We start from the raw sequence: 27,743 nt of genomic DNA, 5'->3' as shown, positions 1-27,743 counted from the left end.
GACTGTAGAAAACAGTCAGAAAACAGTTTTCTACAGTCATTGGAGAAAAAAAAAAATGTGGAAAACAAATGTTTTTCACTACTTGAGGCTGTTAAGTACAACCAGGCTATGACGGACGAGATGTTAGCAGCTGGTGATGAACAACTTATATTTTAAATAAATTACTGAACTACTTGCCAGTTGTACTCCGTATGACAGGAAGAATAAATAGTGGATGGAAGTTACCGATATTGTTACCTGGTAGAAAAACGGGGCATTAAGCAGCTGGTTAAAAAGCTCGACCCAAGAACGTTCCAGGTTGAAAATATTTTTCAGTTTTATTATGTGACATTATTGTGCAGTTCCTGCAAAGTTGCTTGGTTATTGTTAAAGTGTTAAGCAGTTATTTGAGATTTTTATTTAAAAAGCTTTCCAGGGAAAACTGCCTGGAAGACATTTTCGTGCCTGCATTTGGCTTGGTGTGACTGGATATAACGCCGTGTCACTACTATTGCATTATAATGCATTGCACAGCATATTAAAAGGCAGTAGGTATTATTGAATCTCTAATTCAGTTCAGTTCAATTTTCTTTCTTTTTTTTCCTTTTTTAATTCAAATTCTGTTGTTTTCAATCAAATTCTGTTGTTTTCATTCAAATTCTGTTGTTTTCATTTTAATTCCGTTGTTTTCATTTTAATTCTGTTGTTTGTTTTAAACTTCCGTTGTTTTCATTCAAATTGCATTTTTTGTTCTCAACTTCCGTTGTTTGGCACAGCAAGAAGGTCCTGAGTTCAATTCCAACATCAGGCCGGGGTCTTTCTGTGTGGAGTTTGCATGTTCTCCCCGTGTTTGCGTGGGTTCTCTCCGGGTACTCCGGCTTCCTCCCACCGTCCAAAGACATCCAGCTTGTGGGGATAGGTTAATTGAATAATCCAAATTGCCACTAGGTGTGAATGTGAGTGTGAATGGTTGTCTGTCCCTGTGTGTTGGCCCTGCGACAGACTGGCGACCTGTCCAGGGTGTACCCCGCCTTTCGCCCTATGACAGCTGGGATAGGCTCCAGCCCCCCCCCCCCCCCCCCCCCGCCTCCCCCGCGACCCTGAAAAGGATAAGCGGAAGCGAATGGATGGATGGAACTTCTGTTGTTTTCATTCAAATTCTGGTCTGGGGTCCGTTCTTCGTACCTCGCTAAGTAAGTTAGCTGGATTTGATTGTTGACGATTTCGCGTGATCTTGGATCGTTCGGTTCTCCGAAGCTCATCCGGGACTTGCTGCCATAGCAACAGAGCCGTGAGCGTAAACCTGCTTGGGAGCAGGCTTACTTTATGTAAACAGGATTAGATCGCGGCCACTCAGGTATGTCCGCTTCATGTATACGAAAGCAACAGCGATATTTTACCACTGTTTTTCCATAAATAAATATTATCAATGTAACTAAAGATAATGCAGTACTTGATCCTTTCATTGATTTCATACAGATACATACAGGTCATTTCCTAAAAAAAGGGAAATGTACTATTAACATTCTATTTCATGTATTTGATTATTTCAGATGTAATTCATATTTTAGGGTTGTAATAGTAAATTACTTCGTGTAATCAAGATGAGAGACCACGGCTATAAAAGCAAAGGTGGATTTGGGAAGCCTGTCGCAGCCATGTCCTGTCCGTATACGCGAGCCACCCATTGTGGAAGGTGCGAGATTGATAAGGAGAGTTTTCAGAACTCAGCGTATATTGCGGGATAGACAGGATCCTTTAGCTCAGCGCGACAGTGTGCTCATTGAGAGATATCGATATTCCCGAGAGGGTATTATTCACTCAACCAACTTGTTGACGAGGGGGTGCAGGACCACCACCTGTCTTTTTTTTGCTCTGTCCTTTTCTTGGTTGCTGTTATAAACAAACAGATTATTTCAGGGTCTCTTTTCAAGAGACTAAAAGCAATATAAGTGATAAATATTACCATTCTGTAGAATATTCTTATATTTCACTTTTACTTGTTCCCATGTTCTAGTGGGTCCTGTTGTGGCTCTAATGTGAAAGAGGATATGATATAATGTAATATAATATAATAAATTTACCCTACCGCCTACTGGTGTTGGCCAGAGGGGCCGATGGCGCGATATGGCAGTCTGGCTTCTGTCAGTCTGCCCCAGGGCAGCTGTGGCTACAACCGTAGCTGCTTCCACCAGTGTGTGAATGTGAGAGTGACTGAATAGTGGCATTGTAAAGCGCTTTGGGTGCCTTGAAAAGCGCTATATATATCCAATCCATTATTATTATTATTATTATTATTAAATTACTTACGAGTTTAATTTGTCAGCAACTTTCTGCCAGCCCTCTCTCCTTGCTTTTGCAGCCTTTGCAGTGTTCCCTTGCGTTTTAATTAAACTCTGAAACTCCTGAAATCCCTCAATCAAGAGTTCTTGCTCTGCTGCCGAAAAATACTGAGCGCGCTCCTTCGACATTTTCGCCGACCAATCAAAGGGTTGCCGATCAATGTTTCTACTATCGATGCGTAGCCCCTGTTAAGCCACCCAGTGATCTCACATTACTTCATCCAGCTATACTAATCGTCAACAACAGGTGTGTTCGGAGAACCGGAATAGCGAGCTCAAAGTTAGCGCAATGATTTGATCTTGGATGTGTCATTTGATCTTGGATGTAGTAAGCGAGGTACGAAGAACGGACCCCTGTTCATTCTTATTCTGTTGTTTTCATTCAAATTCCGTTGTTTTCATTCAAATTCTGGTCTGTTCATTCTCATTCCGTTGTTTTCATTCAACTTCCGTTGTTTTCATTCAACTTCCGTTGTTGTCATTCTAATTCTACTCTTGTTATTCAAATTCTATTGTTTGTTTTAGAATTCTGTGGCTTTAATTCAAACTCTGTTCTATACATTCTAATTCTGTTGTTTTCATGCAAATTCTTTGGTTTTTGATCAAATTCTGTTCGTTTAATATATAGCGCCAAATCACAACAACAGTTGCCTGGAGGCGCTGTTTATTGTAAGGTAAAGACCCACAACAATACAGAGAAAACCTAAACAATCATATGACACCCCCCCCCCCCCAATGATATTATATACAAATATACTGACAGCTGGAAATCTGCAATTCTAATGTGATTACAACCTTTTGAATCAGTGAATACAAGTGCTCAATTGCTCAAACCGCTTACTTGCTTTTGCAACGCTTCTCTCCGGAAACATGTCGCAGAACTATAACTGTAACTAAAGGAGGGTGAAGGAGGGTTGGGGGGTGGTAGGAACAGGCATGAAGGCCAGCCAGCCAGTCAGGAAGCAGAAGACCAAGAGGTGTTCTTCCTTGCTGCCCTCTGGTAAGTTTCCTTCAAACCAGAGTCTTCCACAACAGATAGAGAAACACTGCTTTTATGCTTTATGGCTTATTGTCTATTTTCTATTATTTGACCTATTCTTATTGATAGCTTATTGATGGCTTATGTCTCATGTGACTCAGTTACATCAAGCACTGAATTTTGTTACTACACTATACATGGTACACACTTCTACACCTTTATTTCTAGATAGATAGATTTTCCACAGCTTAAACAAATGTATGCATGTTTCCAAGTTCCTTTCTGGATCACTAGAAATCAAACTATCTATTCAGCCATCTTCAACCATCACTGGCTCTGTGGAAGTAGAAAAACACATTATTTTAGACACTTTGAGACCAACTTGTGGTCTTGTTGGTTCCATGTCATCTGCACTGTACTAACTATGGTTCTTTGTTTCTCAGATTCTCCACCCATCTTGCTCAGCCATCTACTGACCAGTGAGACATTTATCATGCTTTATGACCAAGCACCTACCTGCTTTCCCACCCCACTCCCTGTACTCTCAGCTGTTTGAACACTTTATAAATAAAACTGAATTAAGTATTTAACATACATGTGGACTTGGAGAAGGCATTCGACTGTGTCCCTCAGGGGGTCCTGTGGGGGGTACCTCGGGAGTATGGGGTGTCTGGCGTTCCCCCGGACAAGCTGGAGGAGGTGGCTGGGGAGAGGGAGGTCTGGGCTTCTCTGCTTGGGCTGCTGCCCCCGCGACCCGGCCCTGGATAAGCGGAAGAAAATGGATAGATGGATTTAACATATGTTTGTGTTGTTTATGAATACAAATAACTAAAACAAACACTAAACATATAGATATATCTGTATTATAATTTAATGTGTTACCATATTCTTTCATGGCATATTTCAAGTCCTCGGGCACTTGGATCAGAAACACTCTGTTGGTTAATATCATGTGATTAAACTAAAAGAAGAATCACTCTTGGACACATTATTTGCTCACTTGTATTAAGGCAAATAATACAATATAATTAATAACAAATATAATAATAATGATAAACCACTGGTGATAGTCAAAGTTTTTTTTTTTTTTTTTTTAAAAACAATGTCACTTCTAATGACCAGTGTCTTTTAGTTTTGTTTTTAAAGCCTTTATCTGTTGAGTTTGGTGATGTATCATACAAATGTTGTTGTAAATGTTTAATAGTGTAAAGATGTACCCATAGACTGACCAATACTGTGTAATATTGCTGATAAGGCCAACAGGAGGAACCAAATAATCTCGTAACTGAGAACTGTAAAGATACCTTAATTCCCAGACAATTTCTGTATTCATGTCACTTTTTTCTAATTTCTCATTTAGAGAAATTTAAAGAATTTTGTGCCTCTTTTGTCTTCTGTATCGTGAGACCCAAAAATTATGTCAAATTGGCATTGTAAAGGTTTTCTCACTTCCTAATATGCATCTAGATACACAAGTATAATACTTTACTGAATTTCCTGGAGGAATCCACCCGAGGGATTAATAAAGTCCTATCTAATCTAGTTTAAGTATGTTTTTGTTTGTTTTTATTTAATTATGTGATCTAACTTTCTCCCTTTGTGTGGCAAAAAACAATGTATATGTGTATATCATTATCGTCAAGGACCAGCCAAGGTCCAGTCAAGAATCAACCACAATGTCTCTAATTCAGTAACTGCCGGGGCCTGGAGGTTAGAGTTGTGTGGTGTGAGGAGCTGAAGGAGGTGCACAGGCAGAAGGCTGTACAAGCAGACTGTTGGGAAGAAAACACCATAAATTAACTTCTGCTTAACTTGCAAAGCTTTGGGCATCGGGTCCTTCTGTTACAGTGTATCTGCCCCACGTTCAGCCTGGTTCTGCTGGAAATTTCTTACTGTTTCAAGGGAGATTTTTCTTCCCACCACTACCAAATGCTTGCTCATAGGAGGTTGTTTCTCCCAATATTTGTAGGATCTTTATCTTGTCAGTATAAATAAAATTTAATTAGATGGAAATAGCTTTGTGGTGTCTTGTTGGGTTGTGTTTGAAACAATTCCGTAGTTGCCGTAGTAGTGTTCAATATAGTCCTCTAGTCGTTTTCTCCAGTATACGAAGTATGCATTTTGATACCTGTCAGCTGGATTCTTTATAGTAGAGTAAAAATCCAGTGTTTAAAGTGTGCCTCATTGTGCGGTACATTATGAGTGATGCATGCTGTTGAGAATTCATGACAACTACTGCAATAAAAAATTTAAATCTACACACATGCCAATTTCAAGTGGCACCTCTAAAAAATATTTAGTTAAGAAATTTGTGGCATTTTCAGTACTTATTTTACTCACTGGTTGAGAATGACCAAACGCAATAAGCCTAAGCTTAAGTGCCAAACTCCACCTTAATTTTTCATTGATATTTTAATACCCCCTGTGAATCTAGACTGTTATTCTTGTCACAATGTGGGTTTGTGTTTCTGGGCTCATTAACAAATTATTTTCTACATTTGAAGAAAGTTCTAAACTCAGAGGACATGGCCAGATTCAAAATTTCAATGCTGCTCTTGGGTGGCTCAATAATTATATAAATCACAGAGAAAAGTTTATTATTTTATTTGTTTAAGCATCAGAAGTACTTTCTTCGACAGAGCATCAAGTTTTACTCATCATATGATTTGTGTTGATAATACATTTGTAAATACTTCTTTAAAAAATATTAAAATTAATAATATTGATATGCAAAAATGTACTGCACATGTACTGTATCAGAATCAGAATACTTTATTGATCCCTATACCTGTATATATTTATAGTGGATAATTGAGGATAATTTGGGGGGCATTTCCACTGCAATCTGTGTCTACTGAAGAATGTAAAGAGAACTATTGGTATTGTTGTAAAGGAGTATTTAATCTGATGGTAATTTTGGTATCAATTATTATGTATTAATTTTTGACATTCCTAACCAAAGTCACTACTTTTTTCATTGTTACTGTGAAACAGTGAAGAAACAACTTACCACACAAGTATGGCTGGCAGCAAATCACAATTGCCTAATCTGGCACAGTAAAACGTAAAATATTTTAGTTACAAATCAGAGGATTGTCTTGCATGAATTGTGACACTATTGTATCTTGAGTTATTCTGTGATAAATTGATGGTGAAATTTGTTTCTGTCAGGCCAGCAGCAGCTCTGACTCTCTGCAAGGACCTTATGTGAACTACGCCAAGAGCTACGATGCGGTCGTCTTTGATGTGCTTAAGGTGACGCCTGAGGAGTTTGCTGTAAGTATGTTGATTAAATTAGTTTATGAGGTTAATGAATAACTTCTATAAGAGAATATCATAGAATAGATATTATGGAATAGATGATAGTAAATGGCATATAAATTTAATTTAAGTACATTTTCTTTAAAAACCTTGCCATTTAACATTATTTTCAGATTTTTAGGTGGCAGCCTAAGCTAAATTGATTATACCAAACATAATGATAATTTTGGATGATGCTTGGTTAACATGAGTAATTAGCTCAACAATAAAATTAGCTTAGCTTAACAATAAAAATAATTTACTGTTACTTGGAATTCAAGTTGGACTTCAGATTTTTTTTTTCTTTTACTACAGCAGAGCTTCTACAACTTTGAGTGTAATTTAATTGAAAAAAATTATATATAATAGAAAGAGTCATCTCTTTTGGTCATCTTGTCTTGACCTGGTCAAAAGTGGGTGGATCTGAAGGAAAGGAATACAGAATGAACAGTAAAGACTAACCCTTTTATCCTGGTTAATTAATTTTCATAATTGCTGGAAGCAAAAGTCGTTGAAATTAAAATCCAAGCCCTAAATCAAACATGATTGTGATATATTTTATTTTCCAAACTTTTTTGGTACACTGGATTTTTAAAGCATCCTGCTATGGACTAAGTGATATGCTGGAAACAAAGTAGAATAGCTGTGCCATGTTAACATAAATAAATTTAAAATAGGACAAAACATGCTTTTCCGTTAAAGTTTTCATTATTAATTAAGGGTTTCAAAAATAATACAAATAAATAAATGAATAAAAACATCATGTAGGTACTGTACAATTACAGGTAAAAAGCTATCCAAACCTATCTGGCACTGTGTTGAAAAAAGTAATTCCCTCCCTAATCTCCTTGTGGCACCCTTTGGAGCAACAACTGCAGTCAGGTATTTACAATAACTGGTAAGGAGTCTTACACATTGCTGTGAAGGAATTTTAGCTCACTCATCTTAGCAGAATTGTTATACTTTAGCCACTTTAGAAGGTTTTCAAGCATTATCAGCCCGTTTATGGTCATGCCTAAGCATCTCAACTGGATTAAACTCAGGACTTTGGCTAGGTCACTCATAAACCTCTATTTTATTTTTTTAAATTAAGTAATTCATTTTTTTGGAGCCATTCAGAGGTAGATTTAGTGATATGCTCCGAATCATTTTCTGGATGAAAATGATGCTTCAGGGTATAAACTGATAGCTGGACATTGTCTTTCAGGATGTTCTGGTAGAGAGCAGAATTCATGGTTTCATCAGTTGGTATGATGATCTTTTCATGACATGCTCTTAGTTTCATGCCAAATGTAATGGGTCACAAACCTTCCAGAAAGTTAAGCTTTTGTCTTGTTAGTCTACAGAATATTTTCCCAAAAGTCTTGGGTTTTGTCAAGATGTTTTTTAGAAAATGTGAGACAAACTTTTGTGTTTGTGGTCACTTGTGGTTTTTCACTTTGGATGACATGGATGACATCTTTGCTTGGTCTCTTTGTTACTGTTTGATTCATGAAGACTGACCTTAACTGAGGCATTTGAAGCCTGCGGTTCTTTAAATGTTATTCTAGGTGCTTTGGTAACCTCTTGAATCACTAATGTGGTCTTAGAATAATTTTAGTAGGCCAACAACTGTTCCAAGATTTTTCCATTTGTGAATAAGGAATACCTCCTGTACACCCACCACCCACCTGCTGGGCGGCGGTCAAGGTTGGAAGCCCTGGGAGACTGATCCCCCCAGCTATTGAGGCTGGTAATTGGGACATGGAACGTCGCCTCTCTGGTGGGTAAGGAGCCTTAGCTAGTGCCTGAGGTCAATACCAGCTTGATATAATCAGGCTTGCCTCAATGCATGGTGAGGGCTCTGGAAGTCTTCAGGAGACTGGATGGACTCTGTTCCAGCCTGGACTTCCCCTTCGTAAGAGGTGGCAAGCTGGGGTGGGTATCCTTGTATCCCGTCGCCTTGATGCCGCTACTTTTGGTGTTTTCTCCAGTGGGCCGAGAAGGCTGTTTCCCTGTATCTTCAGGCCAAGGAATGAGTCCTGACTGTCATTTGTGCTTATGTGCAGAATGATGGTTCAGAGTATTCAGCCTTCTTGGCGTTGCTGGGTGGGGTTATTGACTGTATTCCATTTGGGAGGAATGGACTTCCTGATTTGAACCTCAGTGGTTTTCTCTTATTGGACTTTGTCAATAATGAACACAATATTTGAACATAAAGATGTCAATAAGTGTACGTGGCACTAGATCTCTGGACACTTAGATGAAGGAGGAGCTGAACCGTCAGCTGATCACCACATGTGGTGAGTTGGATCAGGTGGCAAGGGAGGATGCTGGACAGACATGGCACACCAAAACATATAGCGAAGGTGCATTGGGAACACCTGGCAGAAGCCCCTGACCACAAGATGTTCAACTCTCACCTCTGGCAGAACTTTAATAGTGTTCTGAGGGAGGCTGAGGACATTGAGTCTGAATGGCAAAGTCACTCAGGTAGTTAACAGGGTTTTAATAGTTTTGCAATTTTCATTAGTTTTTTTTATTTTTATTTAGTTTTGACTTCAGATTTTCAATTTTATATCAGTTTTAATTAGTTTTTACCAATTGTTTGCTAGTTTAGTTTAGTTTTTATTTTTTTGAAAATCCTTAGTTTCAGTTTAGTTTTGATTAGTTTCAGTTATAGTTTTAGTTGTGTTTGCAATAATTAAGTGTAACAAAATCCCAGTTTCATCATATCAGTCATTCTCTTCTGCTTATCTTTGGGTATGTTGCTATTCCAGCTACCATACCCTGCACCCTGGACAGGTCGCCTGTCTGTCGCAGGGCTAACACGCAGAGACAGACAACTCACATTCCCACCTATGGGTTCTTTAAATAAATAAATAAAGGCAGATGAACAACCATTGATACCAGGCAACTATAAAATGTACAGTGGGGCAAAAAGTATTTAGTCAGCCACCGATTGTGCAAGTTCCCCCACCTAAAATGATGACAGATGTCAGTAATTTGCACCAGAGGTACACTTCAACTGTGAGAGACAGAATGTGAAAAAAAAATCCATGAATCCACATGGTAGGATTTGTAAAGAATTTATTCGTAAATCAGGGTGGAAAATAAGTATTTGGTCAATAACAAAAATACAACTCAATACTTTGTAACATAACCTTTGTTGGCAATAACAGAGGTCAAACGTTTACTATAGGTCTTTACCAGGTTTGCACACACAGTAGCTGGTATTTTGGCCCATTCCTCCATGCAGATCTTCTCGAGAGCAGTGATGTTTTAGGGCTGTCGCCGAGCAACACGGACTTTCAACTCCCGCCACAGATTTTCTATGGGGTTGAGGTCTGGAGACTGGCTAGGCCACTCCAGGACTTTCAAATGCTTCTTACGGAGCCACTCCTTTGTTGCCCGGGCGGTGTGTTTTGGATCATTGTCATGTTGGAAGACCCAGCCTCGTTTCATCTTCAAAGTTCTCACTGATGGAAGGAGGTTTTGGCTCAAAATCTCACGATACATGGCCCCATTCATTCTGTCCTTAACACGGATCAGTCGTCCTGTCCCCTTGGCAGAAAAACAGCCCCATAGCATGATGTTTCCACCCCCATGCTTCACAGTAGGTATGGTGTTCTTGGGATGCAACTCAGTATTCTTCTTCCTCCAAACACGACGAGTTGAGTTTATACCAAAAAGTTCTACTTTGGTTTCATCTGACCACATGACATTCTCCCAATCCTCTGCTGTATCATCCATGTGCTCTCTGGCAAACTTCAGACGGGCCTGGACATGCACTGGCTTCAGCAGCGGAACACGTCTGGCACTGCGGGATTTGATTCCCTGCCGTTGTAGTGTGTTACTGATGGTGACCTTTGTTACTTTGGTCCCAGCTCTCTGCAGGTCATTCACCAGGTCCCCCCGTGTGGTTCTGGGATCTTTGCTCACCGTTCTCATGATCATTTTGACCCCACGGGATGAGATCTTGCGTGGAGCTCCAGATCGAGGGAGATTATCAGTGGTCTTGTATGTCTTCCATTTTCTGATGATTGCTCCCACAGTTGATTTTTTCACACCAAGCTGCTTGCCTATTGTAGATTCACTCTTCCCAGTCTGGTGCAGGTCTACAATACTTTTCCTGGTGTCCTTCGAAAGCTCTTTGGTCTTGGCCATGACGGAGTTTGGAGTCTGACTGTTTGAGGCTGTGGACAGGTGTCTTTTATACAGATGATGAGTTCAAACAGGTGCCATTCATACAGGTAACGAGTGGGGGACAGAAAAGCTTCTTACAGAAGACGTTACAGGTCTGTGAGAGCCAGAGATTTTCCTTGTTTGAGGTGACCAAATACTTATTTTCCACCCTGATTTACGAATAAATTCTTTACAAATCCTACCATGTGGATTCATGGATTTTTTTTTCCACATTCTGTCTCTCACAGTTGAAGTGTACCTCTGGTGCAAATTACTGACCTCTGTCATCATTTTAAGTGGGGGAACTTGCACAATCTGTGGCTGACTAAATACTTTTTTGCCCCACTGTATATCTTGGCCCCAATGAGACTATTGACTCTTGCAGCACCGGGTGTTCATAATTTTGGTTCAAGTGAATTGATAAACTTTTTGAAGGCAATTGACTCACACGGTTATGTAGATATCCCAGTCCTGTTGTCTCGGGATGCATCACGCTGCCTTGCCTAGGGTTAGCGTCTGTTTCTGGGGATGAGGGTTGAGTGTGCTCCCTTACATTCTCAAGGTAAGCTAGGTTAGCCTTCTTGTGTGAGCTTTTCAAGTGCACTTTAAGGTTTGTGGGATTTTTTTTCCCTTTAGAAATGTCCCTCATAATTTGTCTCTTTCCAGTACAAGACACTTGCTTTATCCAAAACACAGTCATATTCAAAGTAATCCCAAATTGGACTCTGGCGCTTTCTCCCGACTTTTCCTGACATGATTCTGCGCGTGGACGGAGCAGCAACACAGACGACTCTACTAACGTACTGGCCACCTGCTGGCATAATTAGACAGCAAGAAAAAAAATCTGGAAACTAAACTTCATTTTCACCCTTGACTATTGTATGACACGCACACATCAATGAAAACTAATCACATTTTTGCTATAAATTCAGTTAATTTTAGTTAGTTTTCCTTTTTTTGTTTTTATTTTTATTTCCGTTAATGAAAATGTTTTTTCACTTCTAGTTTTCGTTATTTCGTTAGTTTTCGTTAACGATAATAACCTTGGTAGTTAAACAACACCTTGGTGGCCGTGGTGAATGAAATTCACCCTAAATTCCTGAATTCTCTGGATGTTATAGGGCTGTATTGCTGGACACACCTCTGCAGCGCTTGTGGCAATCTGGGCCATTGTCTCAGGATTGGCAGACTAAGGTGGTGGTTCCAATCTTTAAGAATGGTGTGTTCCTACATGTGTTTTATAGACTTGTAAAAGGAATTCGACCATATCCCTCAGGGTATCCCGTGGGGGGTGGTGCTGGAGTATACGGTGTTTGGCCGATTGTTATGAGCCATTCGGTCCCTGTACAGCTGCAGTGAGAGCTTTGTCCACATTGCTGGCAATAAGTCTAACTCATTTCTAGTGGGTATTGAACTCCACCAGAGTTGCCCTTTTTCATCAATTCTGTTTATAATTTTTATAAACAGAATATCTAGGTGTGTAGCATCTGCCTTGGTGACCTCAGAATCTCATCTCTGTTTTTGCAGATGATGTAGTCCTATTCGTTTCATCAGGTCGTGGTCTCTATCTTACACTGGAGCAGTTCTCAGCAGAGTGTGAAGTGGCTGGTGTGAGAATTAGAAACTCAAAGTCTGAGGCCATGGTCTTCAGCCAGAAAAGGGTGGAGTGGAGTGCCCACTCTGGGTCAGAGACATTGCTGTTCCAAGTAGAGGAGTTTAAGTAGCTTGGAGTCTTGTTCATGTGTGAGGGGAGAGATGGACTGGGGCTGAGGCTGCAGTTATGCACATGCTACACCAGTCCTAGTCCGCCACGGAGAAGAGAGACAGGAGCGTAAAAGCGAAGTTGTCGTGTTATTGGTCAACCTATGTTCACACTCTCACCAGTGGTCACAGGCTTTGGTAGTAACCTAACGAACAGGGCTGTGGATAGAAACGGTAAGCTTTCTCCTCACCCTATTTCTCCTTTAGAGATGAGGGGTTCAGCCATCAGAGAGAGGATCAAAGTAGAGATACTACTCCTCCACATCGAAAAGTGCCACTTGAGCTGGTTTGGGCATTTGACTAGGATACTGCTTCCACTCTGCAGCTTTGCTTGCCTTATCTCAGCATTCTATTAAATAAAAGAAGCAAGACTAGACAGTTATTACTAGCAGCACCAATCAGCCCCAACTAGCACTGCCCTGAACCCACTGCATCACCCCTCATCTGCAGCTGAAATACCTGTGTTAAAAAAAATACTCCAGTTAAAGTTGAAGCATTGATTTAACCTCTTTCCTCAAGTAAAAGTGAACAAGTACAGTCTCTGTAATCTACTCAAAGTAAGAAAGTTAAAAGTATAATCTGTTTTTATGCACAGACAACTGGACATTCTGCTTTATTAATATACTTATATATATATAAGTATGATATTAGTACATGAGAATTCAAATGTTTTTTGAATCTAAATTCTAATTCTAATGAATGTACTCAGTTTGAATCTGTTATTCAAAGCAGAATAAAAAAAAAAAGAATAAAAACAAAAAAAATGTCTTCTGTTGCCTCCACTACGAAATAGAAACAGTGAACGGTTACAGTGAGATTTAGCAGGTGGGGCAAGACTAAGATCTTTTGTAGTGGCACAGCTTGGAGAAAATACGAACAGCTTACAATAATTTATATTGTGAGCTCCAATAGGTTTTCTTAGTAGAGAAGCTGTTATCAGCTGACCTGTTGCTGTTTGTGAATTTTCACAACTGAATTCAACAAGATCTAAGAAGCTGTGTGACAGCTATCTCTGCTGAGTTCCATTTCCTACACCAACAGCATACAACAACATACATAACAACATAATGAGTGAATTCAGTGAAAGAATCTAAGCGTCATCAGTTTAAATGTAAATTAATCTCTGCTACCTAACACTGACCATCACAGCCACTGTGTATCAGTCCAACACAGTTTTTCAATGTGAATTCACTACATTAAAGCTAAGCTAATCCTGCAAAAAAGTACCCAGAATTTTAATGCAACATTACATGTAATCTTTAAATCTGCAGTTTATGTGTTAAGTGTCACTGAGGAGTCCTTACCTTTAAATGTACCCTCTCTTCTTCCCCTTCTCTCCTGTCTTTTCTTATGTTTCTCCATCTCTCACTGAAGTTAACTCATTTTTTTTCTCTCTCTGGACCTTTAGCAGCTGGACCTTTAGTTAGCAAAACACTGTGTGACAAACTGCGCACGAACAGTCCATGTTTTTGCTGATATTTGTTGAGCTGATAGAGATGTTGTAGAAACTGTCATGTAGAAATGTTACTCTCTTTATGCCTATTCTTCTTCTGTAGCACTAGCTATACAGTTAGGTCCATAAATATTTGGACAGAGACAACTTTTTTCCTCATTTTGGTTCTCTAAATTACCACAATGAATTTTAAATGAAACATCTTCGACTCCAGTTAAACTGCCGACCTTCGGCTTTAATTCAGTGGGTTGAACAAAAAGACTGCATAAAAATGTGATGACCTAGAGCATTTTCTAACACAATTCCTTCATTTCAGGTGCTCAAAAATAATTGGACAAATTAGATAACTGAAAATAAAATGTTCATTTCTAATACTTGGTTGAAAACCCATTTGTTGCCAGTGACAGCATGAAGTATTGAACTCATGGACATCACCAGATGGTGGGTTTCCTCCTTTTTAAAGCTCCGCCTGTTTGTAGACCTTTTTGTCCGAAGTTTAGTCTTCAAAATGCATGCTCAGTTGTGTTAAGATCAGGTGACTAACTTGACCATTTAAGAATATTCCACTTCTTTGCTTTAATAAACTCCTGGGTTGCTTTGGCTGTATGTTTTGCGTCAGTATCCATCTGTATCAGGAAATGCCACCCAATCAATTTGACTGCATTTTGCTGCAGACAGTATTTCCCTGAAAAACTAAGAATTAGTTCGGCTGCTTCTGTTTTGTGTCACATCATCAATAAATGGTAGTGTCCCAGTGCCACTGGCAGCCACGCACGTCCAAACCGTCACACTACCTCTGATGTGGTATGCTTTGGATCATGAGCTGCAGTCTTCTCTTTATGGTAGACTTGTATATTGATTCGTCTACCTCCTTGGCTGTTTTGAAGGGGTCTCTCTTCATTATGGAAATGATTCTCCGATCATCCACCGCTGCTGTCTTCCGTGGACGTCCAGGACGTCTTTTTGCATTGCTGAGTTCAACAGTGCTTTCCTTCTTTCTCAGGATGTACTGAGAACTGTAGATTTTTCCACTCCTAATGATGTGGCAGTTTCTCTGATGTTTTTTTTTTTCTTTTCTGTTTTCGCTGCTTAAGGATGGCTTGTTTTACCTGCAGGGAGAACTCCTTTGACAGCGCGTTGTCCATTCACAGCACAATCTTCCAAATCTATCAACTGCAAGCACCACACCTCAAAACAATTACAGGGCTTTTATCTGCTTAATTGGCAATGACATAATAAAGGAATTGCCCATACCTGCCCATAAAATAGCCTTTAATGTTCAATTATTTGCAATTACTTTTGGTCTCTTTAAAAAGAGGGTGGCACATGTTAAGGAGGTGAAACTCCTAAACCCTTTATCCAGTTGAATGTGGATACCCTCAAATGAAAGCCAAGAGTCTAAACATTATGTCCATGTCCATTATATAATTTTAATCGGACTTGGTGTGTGTGTGTGTGTGTGTGTGTATATGTCTATGTAACTTTTTTTTTTTCTTTCAGAGTCAAATCACCCTGATGGATGCACCAGTGTTTAAAGCCATACAACCAGAGGTAAGAAATGCTTGTGATGTTAAAGTGGTGGGTAGTCTTCTAAAATCATTTCACAGTTTCATTCTCAATGCCAACTGTGGAGTGTCATAAGCCTAATAGTTGATTATTACTGAATTCTTCAAGCAGTTTCTGATTAATTTCTATGAGCTTAGATGTATAACAGTCCCATGGAATATGAACACTGTTCTTAGGCAATATGATTATGATTGCTAAATGGTATCACCTATACAGTGGCAATAACAGTGCACTCAGTGGTGTGACTCTTGGCCAGACAAACCTTTACTGCGCTTCATTGAAAGCCATCTTTCTCTACCATTAAAAAAAAAGGTGAAAAACCAAAATGCAGGATTCCCCTCAGAGAGCTACTCCTCCTCATTCACTGATTACAAGTATTTCTGCTCAAGATGGTCTTCACAGCTGCTCCAGTCAGCTGAACCTGGATTGTCCTCCATGTTTGGAAATGCTGCTTAGCCTGCATTAGTCAGTAAACTTCCTTTCACTGTTCCTGGCTGAAAAATCTCGAAGCATCAGTGTCTTCAGATGCTATGTGCCAGGAGGATTACCGGGGAGAGAAATGGGAAGAAATTGAGATTTGGAATTGGGTCGGGATGAAATCCCCTAATTACGTAATTGTACACAAATCTGTTCTTCTAAAATGGCATCCCAAGTAGTTTTATCTCTAAATGTCAGTCAGAAAGTTATGACTTTGCAGCCATGGGTTTCACATCTGTCAGTGGTAGGTGTACAATAAAGCCCATCCAACATGTGTTCAGGCTTCCCCCAAATGTCACTTGAATCAGGTTCAAACAATTCATTCCTTTTTTAACCAAACAAAAGCACATATGTACTTCTGTTGTTTTTGTTGTGTTTTATTTACCTCAATTTAATAATTTATAACATTTGCATTATCTTGGCTTTTTAATATTGTGTTGACGGATTGAAATGCAAAAGGATTACCATGAGTGTGTGGAGCAAAGCATATGCTTTTTGTTGTAGATATTATGCATTTGTAAGATATTTGTTGATAGATTTTGACATGGCAGTAAGTTATTAAGGACTGAATATATATAAGTTTGTCATTGCTGCATAATGTATTGCTCCCTTTGGAAAAATACATTCTTGAAGGCTCTTTGCATAATTAATCACCAGTCTCTGGTATTGACTAGTTGAACTGTAGTCCTCCAGGTTCAGATCTGTTGTTTCAAATCTGGGCTTTAATTAGGCTATTATATAACCCTCAAATTCTTCTTTTTGATATATTCCTTGGAGAAATTTTCTAGTGCTAGGTTAGGATCTATTTCTCTTCCAACTTCAAGTTTCAGACAGATGACGACATTATCTTGCACCACTGCTTTTGAAGTGTTACAGAATTCAAATGGAAATTAGAAACCACAAACTGCCCAATCTGTAACACAGCAAAAGCAGAACACTTCCTCCACCATGCATCTGCTTCTTCATTGAAATCTGTCTTTGGTTTGTGCCAGTTATCTCTACTATATTGGTCAGACAATTCCATCTTTGACAGAAAGTCTGGTCAGTCTTTATGCTTTCTGGTAAACTGTAGTTTTGGATGGATGTAATTTTTGGACAACAAAGGCTTCTCTTGGGTCACCTTCTTTTTCCATAACGCATTTGGGTCTTGAGCTGAATATGGTGGGGTTCTTAACAAAGTAGTTGTCATTCGTTGTTCATTTTTCAATTATTCAGTTGCATGTGGCTGAGGTAGTACAGTGGGTAGTCTACCAATCAAATGTTAGTTCAGTCCTGAGCTCCTCAAGTTCACATGCTAAAGTTTGCTTGGAGAAACATTCTCTGACCCCAAATTGCCCCTAGTGCATCCATCATAGTGAGTGTATGTGTGACAGAAAGTGTTAAGTCAAAGTAAAAGCTCCCTTGGAATGCTGGAATGTTAAAATCACTGGGCTCCATTGCTGACTGTTTGTATATGGGCTGCACAACTATTGAGGCACAGTGCAAGCGGAGCAGTACACAGCCTGAAAAACAAGCCTGGGGTTAATGAAATCCAAGACTTAGAGAACTCTCCACACATGCCTCTGCCATGAGAGAAGCGAAGCAAAAATTTCAGGTTGCAACTGTTGATTCATCTGTGTTTTAAATACTTTGAGCAAAGCATTTAGGACTTTCCAGCAGTTAATCTCTACATCTGTCCACATATCCAGATCTAATTAAACATGAATCTGAATACTTGGTGAGTGGCACGTTGAGAGTGGGAGCCCGTTGCAGCAGCTTCCTTAGTTGCAAAGCATAACAAACTGCCCTGTACAATGTATCTCATTGTACAACTGTATAGTGACAATAAAGACATTCTATTCTATTCTATTCTATTCTATTCTATGGCTGTATAAAAGATGGATGATTTGTCTCCTCCTATTGTACAAAAATGAAGAGAGTGATGAGAATAAGAATATATATATCAAAAAACAATCACATGGAAATATTGTAACTTTCACTTTGTCTTTTAACCTTTTCAATAAAATTGCTACATTTTTCACTGATAGTGTATACTATAACTTATCCTTTGTACTTTCAGTGAGTTAATTTTAGACTTACTAGAAATCTATTAAAGTTTATTTAAATATGACCTTCTATGCAAACACCTGGAATGGTTTGATCTGCCTATTGGGTTTGAGCTGCCTATTGGGTAGATCAATCCATGTCCAAGTGTTGAAGTTGTCCTACTGCTGACTTGGAATGTTACTGGCCTAAACCCAAAAGATTAATAGCAGCAGGGGGGCATCCCGTACAGAGTCAGTGAAATGAATCTGTTTTTCAACAGGTTTAGTTTTTGAATCCCTGTTTACCCTAAACACTAAATACAGCCTTAACACGCCCTCAGCCCATTATACAGTTCTCAACACGACTGTGACAGTTGGCCAGGTAAGAAGACAGCTGGAAAGGTTAGACCAAGCCAAGGCTCAGGAATGATCGCATCATTCCAAAGCTCCTAAATTTATGTGCTACCCAGCTGCCTGGCATCCTGCAGCAACTCTTCAACTTGAGTCTTTTACAGAAAAAGGTACCAGTGCTAGACATCCTGTTTTGTGCCGGTACCAAAGAAAGCGATTCCTTCTTTATAAATCTTTATCACGATGTCACATGTCATACAGGTGTTGGAGAGACTGGTTCTTGGCTGGCTTAGCTTACATGATCTTGAATCTCTTCAGTTTGCTTATCATCCTCTTGTGGGGGTGAATGATGCTGTTATTTACCTATTACAGAATACTCATTCTCACCTGAATAGTGAGAAGATGAGTGAGAAGAAGCTCAGAATGGATTTCACCACTTCTAATGTTTCCTGGATTGCTGTATATATAAGTCAGATAGGCCTCAGTTGGTGCAGCTAGGGGCACCCTGTCTGACGTGGTGGTTAGTAATGTTGGCGCACCATAGAGGACAGTCGTATCTCCATTCCTGTTTACTGATGTGGATTGCAGATTTCCAGTATAGGAGTAAAACATGCCACCTGCAGAAGTTCTTTGACACTTCACTGATTGGGTGTATAAAGGGTGGAGTGGAATTGGAATACAGGGTGAGGTGAGGAGCTTTGTGGAAAGGTCCAGCAGAAATGACCTCTTTCGGAATGTAAGCAAGAAAAAGAGATGGTTGACTTGCAGAGTAACAAAAAAAGAAAAGGAAAAAAAACTTCTACAACAAGCCTGTTAACATCATGGGTCATTGCAAACATAATGATAATGAATTTGTTGAGAGATCAACATCATTAAAAGGATATAAAAATAAATTAAAAGAATCAGAATAATTTAACTGCAGAAAAGAGATTTAGGATGTGAGAGCTAACTACATGGCAAACGGGAGACGAAGACACAAGGAGAGAGAACTTAAAAAGAAAGGATGAAGTAAAAACTTCCTGAGAACAAATGCCACTCTGAAACCCAAAGTAAAAACAAGGTCCAGTATCTGTCCTTTACTATGTGTGGGGCCAGACACATATTGGGTAAAATGAAAACAATCCATGATACTGATAAAGGTCCTGGTAAAGAGGTCAGAGTCATCGCATCAACTATAACTAATCTGGACAGCTTCATAGTGGAAGATTAGAGTGTCACTTGAACTCCTTGAAAAAGCAGATGATACAAATGCACAAAATGGGAAGATTATTCTTATTCCCTGCTTCAATCAACTGTATTTGAGACAATGAAAAATGTCTAACTTTCATAGAATGACATGAGGATCTGTTTTCAAACACAGCAGCAAAGCCTCCAACTGGACCGGATGTATGAGGCTGACTAGCAATAAAAAAGCAATAACCACCTGAACAAAGTTTGATGGGGAAAAATTCAGTTAAACCTGTGTGAAAACACCCTAAATGGCAGTTTGTTATTTTGCAGCAGGGGAATCCCATATATTCCTAGTTTCACAAGTGTTGCTGACCACGAATAATGTGGTGTGATCATTCCTTGTCAGTTTAGTAAAATGCATAAATATATATAGTGTCAGCAACCACACTCCAGGTGCTATTGGTGATTCCTGAAATAATTTTTCTTCTTTCCTACTCTGCAGGAGCTGGCTAGTTGTGGATGGAGTGGGAAGGAGAAACACAGTTTAGCCCCCAATGTGGTTGCATTCACACGTCGGTTCAACCAGGTTTGTCCCATACGATTTCTAAAGCACATATTTGTTTTAGTCTTCTGGTCAGGTAGGGACATTCAAGGTTCAAATCTATTAATACTAAGGTGTCAGACTTGACGGCCCACTTTTATTTTAGCTTTACATTGAACGCAATATTTTTGAGCATTTTTAAGTTCAATATATGGAGTTAAAAAATGAAAATGAAACTAGGGAGTTTAAACTATAGTTCTTTCAACTATAAAGCTCATAGTGAACATTCTTGGCTTTGATGTTAATAAAAAACTTGATGCTGCTCAAAGGTCATTAGTTAACCCTTTAAAGCCAGTCGGAGCGGGCATGCTCCATTTTGATCTATTTTTAAATCCCTGTAGAACCGGAACCACGTAAGCTAGCGCAATAATTTTTTTTGCATATGAAACCGGAGGAGTTGTACTTGCATCTCATGCCATCAGCTTGTGCTAGGTCACAGTTTCCTTCCACATATAGCTTTGCAAAAATTGCATAAAAAGCGCTTGCAGGAACAAAAACATAATATTCCAGAAACACGCTTTGCCGAGCCAATCAGCTGTTTGTAACACTTCCTACATTGAAATAGACGTCAACGCAAACGATCGCATGTCCGCCATTTCCTGCCCGAAACTGGAAGTGATGTCATTTTCGCAGAAAATGTAGTTTTTTACTTGTAGGCCTTAAAAGCCTATACTGGTGTTTTTAAAAGTCATGTTTGACTTTAGACTTTTCTGAATAGTTTCTGGGATGCTTAGAACTCAAATTGCACTGCTTTAAATAGTTTATTTTGATGCACATTTTCTTTGCAAATTTGCATTATAGGATTGTTTTTCGTTTTTTCTGCAGTATATAAAAATTGGTGTATCTCAAAAATAAAACTATGAAGACACTCAAAATAACTTTCCTGTGGTTGTAAACTATTTTTTGCAACTTTTTTGTATTTAAAGTTTTGAGGGATAAACTTCTTAAATTTCTCTAATTAGAAATATATGTAAAAAACAAAACAAAAACGATTTAAAATTTTTCTGTAGTTTATTGCAGTTTTTTGCAATTTATGTGGTTACTATGGATTTAATGCATAAATATTATTAAAATTTGGGCTATAACAGTTGTATTGATGTACAGTGGGGCAAAAAAGTATTTAGTCAGCCACCGATTGTGCAAGTTCCCCCACTTAAAATGATGACAGAGGTCAGTAATTTGCACCAGAGGTACACTTCAACTGTGAGAGACAGAATGTGAAAAAAAAATCCATGAATCCACATGGTAGGATTTGTAAAGAATTTATTCGTAAATCAGGGTGGAAAATAAGTATTTGGTCAATAACAAAAATACAACTCAATACTTTGTAACATAACCTTTGTTGGCAATAACAGAGGTCAAACGTTTACTATAGGTCTTTACCAGGTTTGCACACACAGTAGCTGGTATTTTGGCCCATTCCTCCATGCAGATCTTCTCGAGAGCAGTGATGTTTTGGGGCTGTCGCCGAGCAACACGGACTTTCAACTCCCGCCACAGATTTTCTATGGGGTTGAGGTCTGGAGACTGGCTAGGCCACTCCAGGACTTTCAAATGCTTCTTACGGAGCCACTCCTTTGTTGCCCGGGCGGTCGTTTCATCTTCAAAGTTCTCACTGATGGAAGGAGGTTTTGGCTCAAAATCTCACGATACATGGCCCCATTCATTCTGTCCTTAACACGGATCAGTTGTCCTGTCCCCTTGGCAGAAAAACAGCCCCATAGCATGATGTTTCCACCCCCATGCTTCACAGTAGGTATGGTGTTCTTGGGATGCAACTCAGTATTCTTCTTCCTCCAAACACGACGAGTTGAGTTTATACCAAAAAGTTCTACTTTGGTTTCATCTGACCACATGACATTCTCCCAATCCTCTGCTGTATCATCCATGTGCTCTCTGGCAAACTTCAGACGGGCCTGGACATGCACTGGCTTCAGCAGCGGAACACGTCTGGCACTGCGGGATTTGATTCCCTGCCGTTGTAGTGTGTTACTGATGGTGACCTTTGTTACTTTGGTCCCAGCTCTCTGCAGGTCATTCACCAGGTCCCCCCGTGTGGTTCTGGGATCTTTGCTCACCGTTCTCATGATCATTTTGACCCCACGGGATGAGATCTTGCGTGGAGCCCCAGATCGAGGGAGATTATCAGTGGTCTTGTATGTCTTCCATTTTCTGATGATTGCTCCCACAGTTGATTTTTTCACACCAAGCTGCTTGCCTATTGTAGATTCACTCTTCCCAGTCTGGTGCAGGTCTACAATACTTTTCCTGGTGTCCTTCGAAAGCTCTTTGGTCTTGGCCATGGCGGAGTTTGGAGTCTGACTGTTTGAGGCTGTGGACAGGTGTCTTTTATACAGATGATGAGTTCAAACAGGTGCCATTCATACAGGTAACGAGTGGGGGACAGAAAAGCTTCTTACAGAAGACGTTACAGGTCTGTGAGAGCCAGAGATTTTCCTTGTTTGAGGTGACCAAATACTTATTTTCCACCCTGATTTACGAATAAATTCTTTACAAATCCTACCATGTGGATTCATGGATTTTTTTTTTCACATTCTGTCTCTCACAGTTGAAGTGTACCTCTGGTGCAAATTACTGACCTCTGTCATCATTTTAAGTGGGGGAACTTGCACAATCGGTGGCTGACTAAATACTTTTTTGCCCCACTGTATAGCAACTTGAAATGCTCCCAAAAATGGCACTACAACATGTAAAAATATAAAGTAAGCTCTGGCGGACTTAGTTCTATGGTAGGTCTTAAAGGGTTAAAACCAGGAAGATGCACTCTATCAATTATGACAAATTTCATCTTCATCATTGTTTTTGTATGAAAAATACTGATGGATTCAATCTATGATGCATTACTGGTGAAGATAAATGCTGTTTTTTCTCTTATTTAAAACCTATAACTACATTTCACAGTCAAGTAAGCACTTTACCTTCTATATTCCCCATTTGCTAATCTTGGTAGATCTGGTGTAATTACTATTGAAATGGACTTTTCACAAGCTTTCCCCTTGGAGCTCTTATTTTTTGTTTTTTAAAAGGTTTTTTTTAAAGGTTCTTTAAAATCAAGATGTATTATATTTAAAAATGTCAGCCAGCTAACTTTCACTGCACTTTTTTTCAAACATTATTGTAACTATTCTGGTTATAACTAGTTAAGTACGTTTGTTATATATATGCATATTTTGGCTCTTAATTTTCAAATTCTTCCAGGGGAGTAGGCCTCAAAATTGTAGGAAGACAGGGCAAATAGGTCTTGAAAATGAAAAGTATGCCTATATTTAACAAAATTATTTTCTTAGTTTTTATTAGAGTATCATCTAAAAAATATACACTCCAACATGAGAACTGACTAAAAATAAAATTATCTTCATTTTGATATTAGAAATTTCATGTTGTTTCATTGTATTTTACAGTACTACACTATACATCACTAGTTGTCTTCTGTCTTCAATTTGGAGTGTGTGTGTGTGTGTGTGTGTGTGTGTGTGTGTGTGTGTGTGTGTGTGTGTTAATGAGTCATTCAAAATCTGTGGGATCATGAAAATCCTAAATAAACAGACTTAATCCTCAGAAGTTTTGTGTGTATGTGTGTGTGAGCATGTGCCTGTGTTTCAAATTATATTTGTGTGTTTTAGGTGAGCTTTTGGCTGGTGAGAGAAATCTTAACTGCCCAGACACTGAAAATCCGAGCAGAGATACTGAGTCACTTTGTCAAGATAGCAAAGGTGAGTTCAGATGATGATGAAGATGATGACGACAACCTTTTATTTAACATATACACAGCTGCATATACACATGTGCACACACATATGTATACACATTCACACAGATATGTGCTCAAACAACATACACTATATGTCAATGACATGTAATAACCTCTCAATCATTAAGTCTGAAATGGAGTTGAAAGAAGTTTATACACACTTATTAATCCCTACCCCTGCTCAACACACTATTGATTTACCATATTCATCATTACCACCATTTCCCACTAGTACTTGTATAGACTTACCACACAGTGTTGGGGAGGAATATATATACTGGCGTTATGTATTTAAAGTACAAAATGAGTAACTGTATTCCATTACAGTTACCGTTTAAATAGGCAGTAATCAGAATACAGTTACTTTATTGAAATAAATAGAATACACGGCAGTCTTTTCCGATTTAGGCTAAAGGCTAAACGCACTTGGGCGCATGGCTGAGAGCGGCCAGCCTGAGTTCGAGTATGACCCGCTGCTCTTTTTTTTTTTTTAACTTTTTTTTTTTTTACTCAATTTCCATCTGGGATTAATACAGTTTCTCTCATTCTGACTGCTGGAAACCCAAACAAAACACACAATAAGAGGCTCTAATGTAAGTGTCCTGTTAATTTTGGTGGCGTCAGTTACACAATGGACCCAGAGCCAGCACAACAGAGCCAGCACTGCACGGGCAGGAATGCATTTCTTACTTGGAAATTCCAACACTGCTTCATAAGAAGAATGGGATGGGCAAAACTTCAGTATCTTTGATGTACTATTACTGTATGATTTTTTTATTTATTTATTTTTTTAATTACTATTAATAAAGGATTCCTGACACTGAGCTAACATTGTTAGCTGAGGTCAGTTAATAGACTGCAGACTTTTAGACCATTTCTAAATACTCAAGTACGGGAGTCCGTATTCGCGTTTTCGATAGCCTGGACTTTGTAAGGTCACATGGGAGTCCAGACTTCCAGACAACGCAGCGCGATTCTGCAGTGGGTGCTGTTCTCTCACAGCAACATTCTTGTAAGATGCATGCGTGTGCCTTTTTCTCCCATCGTCTGACTCCAGCAAAGGAAAAACTATGATCGGGAGTTGCTGGCCATTAGAGGTGGGAATCACCATACATCCCACGATACGATATTATCACAATACTTAACGCACGATACGATATTATTGCAATTTTTTAAAATATTTTGCGATATTCAGATTCTGTACATAAAGGTAAACTTTATCAATATTCATTTTATCTAATATCAAAGTCTCACACTCAGTCTTTCTCTCATGTCAGTTTTATTGTTGACAAACTGAATGGTTTGTATTACAGTCTAGTCCAACTTAACTGAATGCAACCATCTGGTACAATTATAGCTATTCTGAACTATGCAATTTATGAAAACTATGCAGCCCATTCAGCAACTGAAGAATTTGAAAGTAAATTAAAACAAAATATAATTTTACATTAAATAAAAAAGTTTTAAACTTAATTAAAATAAAACATGTCTTAAATTAAAATAAGTAAACTGTCGTGTTTATTGCTGCCAAAAAAAAAGTTAAACACATTTGGACAGTGAAGGAATGTCAGGATTCTTGCTCAGAAAAAGGAGTTGATCAACATGCTCTGAAGTCAGAGCATGTTCCACTCCACAAAAACTTTTTTTGTAACAAAATATCGATTTCTGCTGTCCCTGTATCGATACATTATTAGCAAACAAAATATCACGATACTACACAGTATCGATTTTTTTCCCCCACCCCTACTGGCCATGAAGTTGGCATTGGGGGAATGGAAGCATTGGCTTGTGGGCTCAGAGCATATATTTATTGTTTAGACAGATCACAAGAATATTGCCTATGTGTAAACTGCAAAAAGATTAAACTCCCATCAAGGCAGGTGGGTCAGCTCTCTACCCGCTTTAATATTTCTATAACCTACTGGCCCACTGTCAGACGCCTTGTCTAGACAATTTGCCACTTCCAACAGCTCACCTGAGGATGAGACGATTCTGTCCTCATGCTGGTTCCGTAACCTGGGAGATTAAGTCTGAGATCGTCAGTGCCCAGAAGAGGGAGCCATACCCCACTACAGGACCCCCAAATAGTCTCTATGTTCCCACAAGAGTTCAGTTTAAAAGTAATTCATTGGGCCCAGACTTCAAGATTCACCTGCCATCCTGGCCATCCTTGTCCAAGGATGTCTAGGAATATGTTCCAACCCAGATGTGCTCAAAACAAAATTTCCACTTCCCTACCTGTAAGACTCCTGAAACCCCTACCCACACCTGGTCATCCGTGGTCTCACCTAGCCCTAGATTCAGCATAGACTGGTTCTCCAAAGCTGTCCATTTTGCTGCTCTTCCTAAACTCCTATCAGCTCTGGAAATTGCAGAAAAACTCACCCACCACATTTTTAGACTTATCTGCATTCCTTATGACATCATTTCTGACTGGGGCCCCCAGTTCACATGGAAGTCCCATCTAAAAATGGGTAAAGTACGTCCACAACTCCATGACCTCTGCTGCTACAGGCCTATTACCCATTCAAGCATTGCTCAGTTATCAGCTGTCTGTCTGCCCAGCCATCAAAGGTGAGACCTCCGTTCCCATCTGCAGATGCTGCTACCTTTGGAGAGCTACTTGCTCCACACTGCTAAGGACCGAGGAGGAAAACAACCTTTTGGCCATCGAACCTTGACTCCATCCTGCCAGGACAGCCAGATGGTTTGGCTATTGGCAAAAGGCATTCCTCTCCGTACGGAGTCAAAGAAATTGTCCAGATTGAGATAGACTTTATGATTAACCCTGTTGCTGCCCGGTTTAAATTGCCCTCCGCCCAGGCCCTCTCTACCCGTCTGGGTCATTGAGGTTGAGATGTGGAAGATATGCAAAGGGTATATTAAGGGGGTCAGGGCTACTTTCAAGGTCCCTCAGTTTGTGTGTGAGTCAGTATGCACATCTTATTTCCCAAAAAATACAAATTTATTTGGGAGAGAAAAAGATTTATATAGCAGGGTGTCTCGGTGGTGCAGTGATTAGCATTGTCCCCTCATGTTTCTAGTGAAAGATGAGGGGACAATGCTATAGTTATGTGAGAGTGTGTAGTTGTCTGTTTGTCACTCAGAGATAGCTTGGAGGGACTTCAGTCCCTCAGACCTTTAAACATGTACAGTTTTTTTTAAAGGACAAGGTGATATAACACAGTGGCTGTTAAATTTAAAATGAGCGCAAATGTTGCAAGAAGCAAATTTCTCAGTGTTCATATTTTAGTGAAGTTGTCTTTTTTGCTATTCTTAGTTGAATATAACCTTTAAATAATTTGTAATTTGTAAATAAGACTTTTTTTTTTTAAATTGTATTTTTACTCCGCATCTTGGTACTTTATCCAAGTAATAATTGGAATTTGGTTTGTTGTGGTGTGGTATTTTTTTTTCTTCATTAGTAATTAGTACCATAATTGGTAATCACTAATAATGCCTAATAAAGCCTAATAACCAATTAAAATTAAAGGAAAACTAAGTTACTTTACGCATTCCTATCCTGTTCCTAACATGTCTTTTATAATCGCTCTTGTTTACAGAAACTGTTGGAGTTGAACAATCTCCATTCTCTGGTGTCCGTGGTTTCTGCTCTGCAGAGTGCGCCGATCTTCAGACTCAGCAAAACCTGGGCGGTAAGATTTCAGCTTTGTGCATGCCTTAAAGTCTTACTTCTGTAATTCATAGTTTTGACAAGTCATGAATATGTTGTTTTTTGTTTGTTCTTTAAATTAGATGCTACTGTGTGCCAGTGATGACATTTACCTGTCATGGGTATCTATT

The 27,743-nt window shown here is 39.2% G+C and overlaps 1 protein-coding gene across 2 annotated transcripts in view; it reads left to right on the top strand.

Moving 5' to 3' along the window:
• The window catches only part of LOC146666525 (ras-specific guanine nucleotide-releasing factor RalGPS1-like), a 92,577-nt gene that overhangs the window by 13,410 nt on the left and 51,424 nt on the right, over positions 1–27,743 (top strand). For both annotated transcript variants that reach the window (XM_085414629.1, XM_085414630.1), the window contains 5 exons: positions 6,472–6,576; positions 15,479–15,529; positions 20,069–20,152; positions 23,812–23,901; positions 27,503–27,595. In XM_085414629.1, the coding sequence (XP_085270755.1) occupies positions 6,472–6,576; positions 15,479–15,529; positions 20,069–20,152; positions 23,812–23,901; positions 27,503–27,595 (423 nt within the window). The remainder of the gene's footprint in view (positions 1–6,471; positions 6,577–15,478; positions 15,530–20,068; positions 20,153–23,811; positions 23,902–27,502; positions 27,596–27,743) is intronic.

Source organism: Rhamphochromis longiceps, linkage group LG7 (genome assembly GCF_057381845.1).
Source record: "Rhamphochromis longiceps isolate RC_006_pf linkage group LG7, R_longiceps_female_GT1.1, whole genome shotgun sequence".
Taxonomy (NCBI): Eukaryota; Metazoa; Chordata; class Actinopteri; order Cichliformes; family Cichlidae; genus Rhamphochromis; species Rhamphochromis longiceps.
Note: the sequence above shows the minus strand (reverse complement) of the source record. Positions and strands in the feature narration are given on the sequence as shown.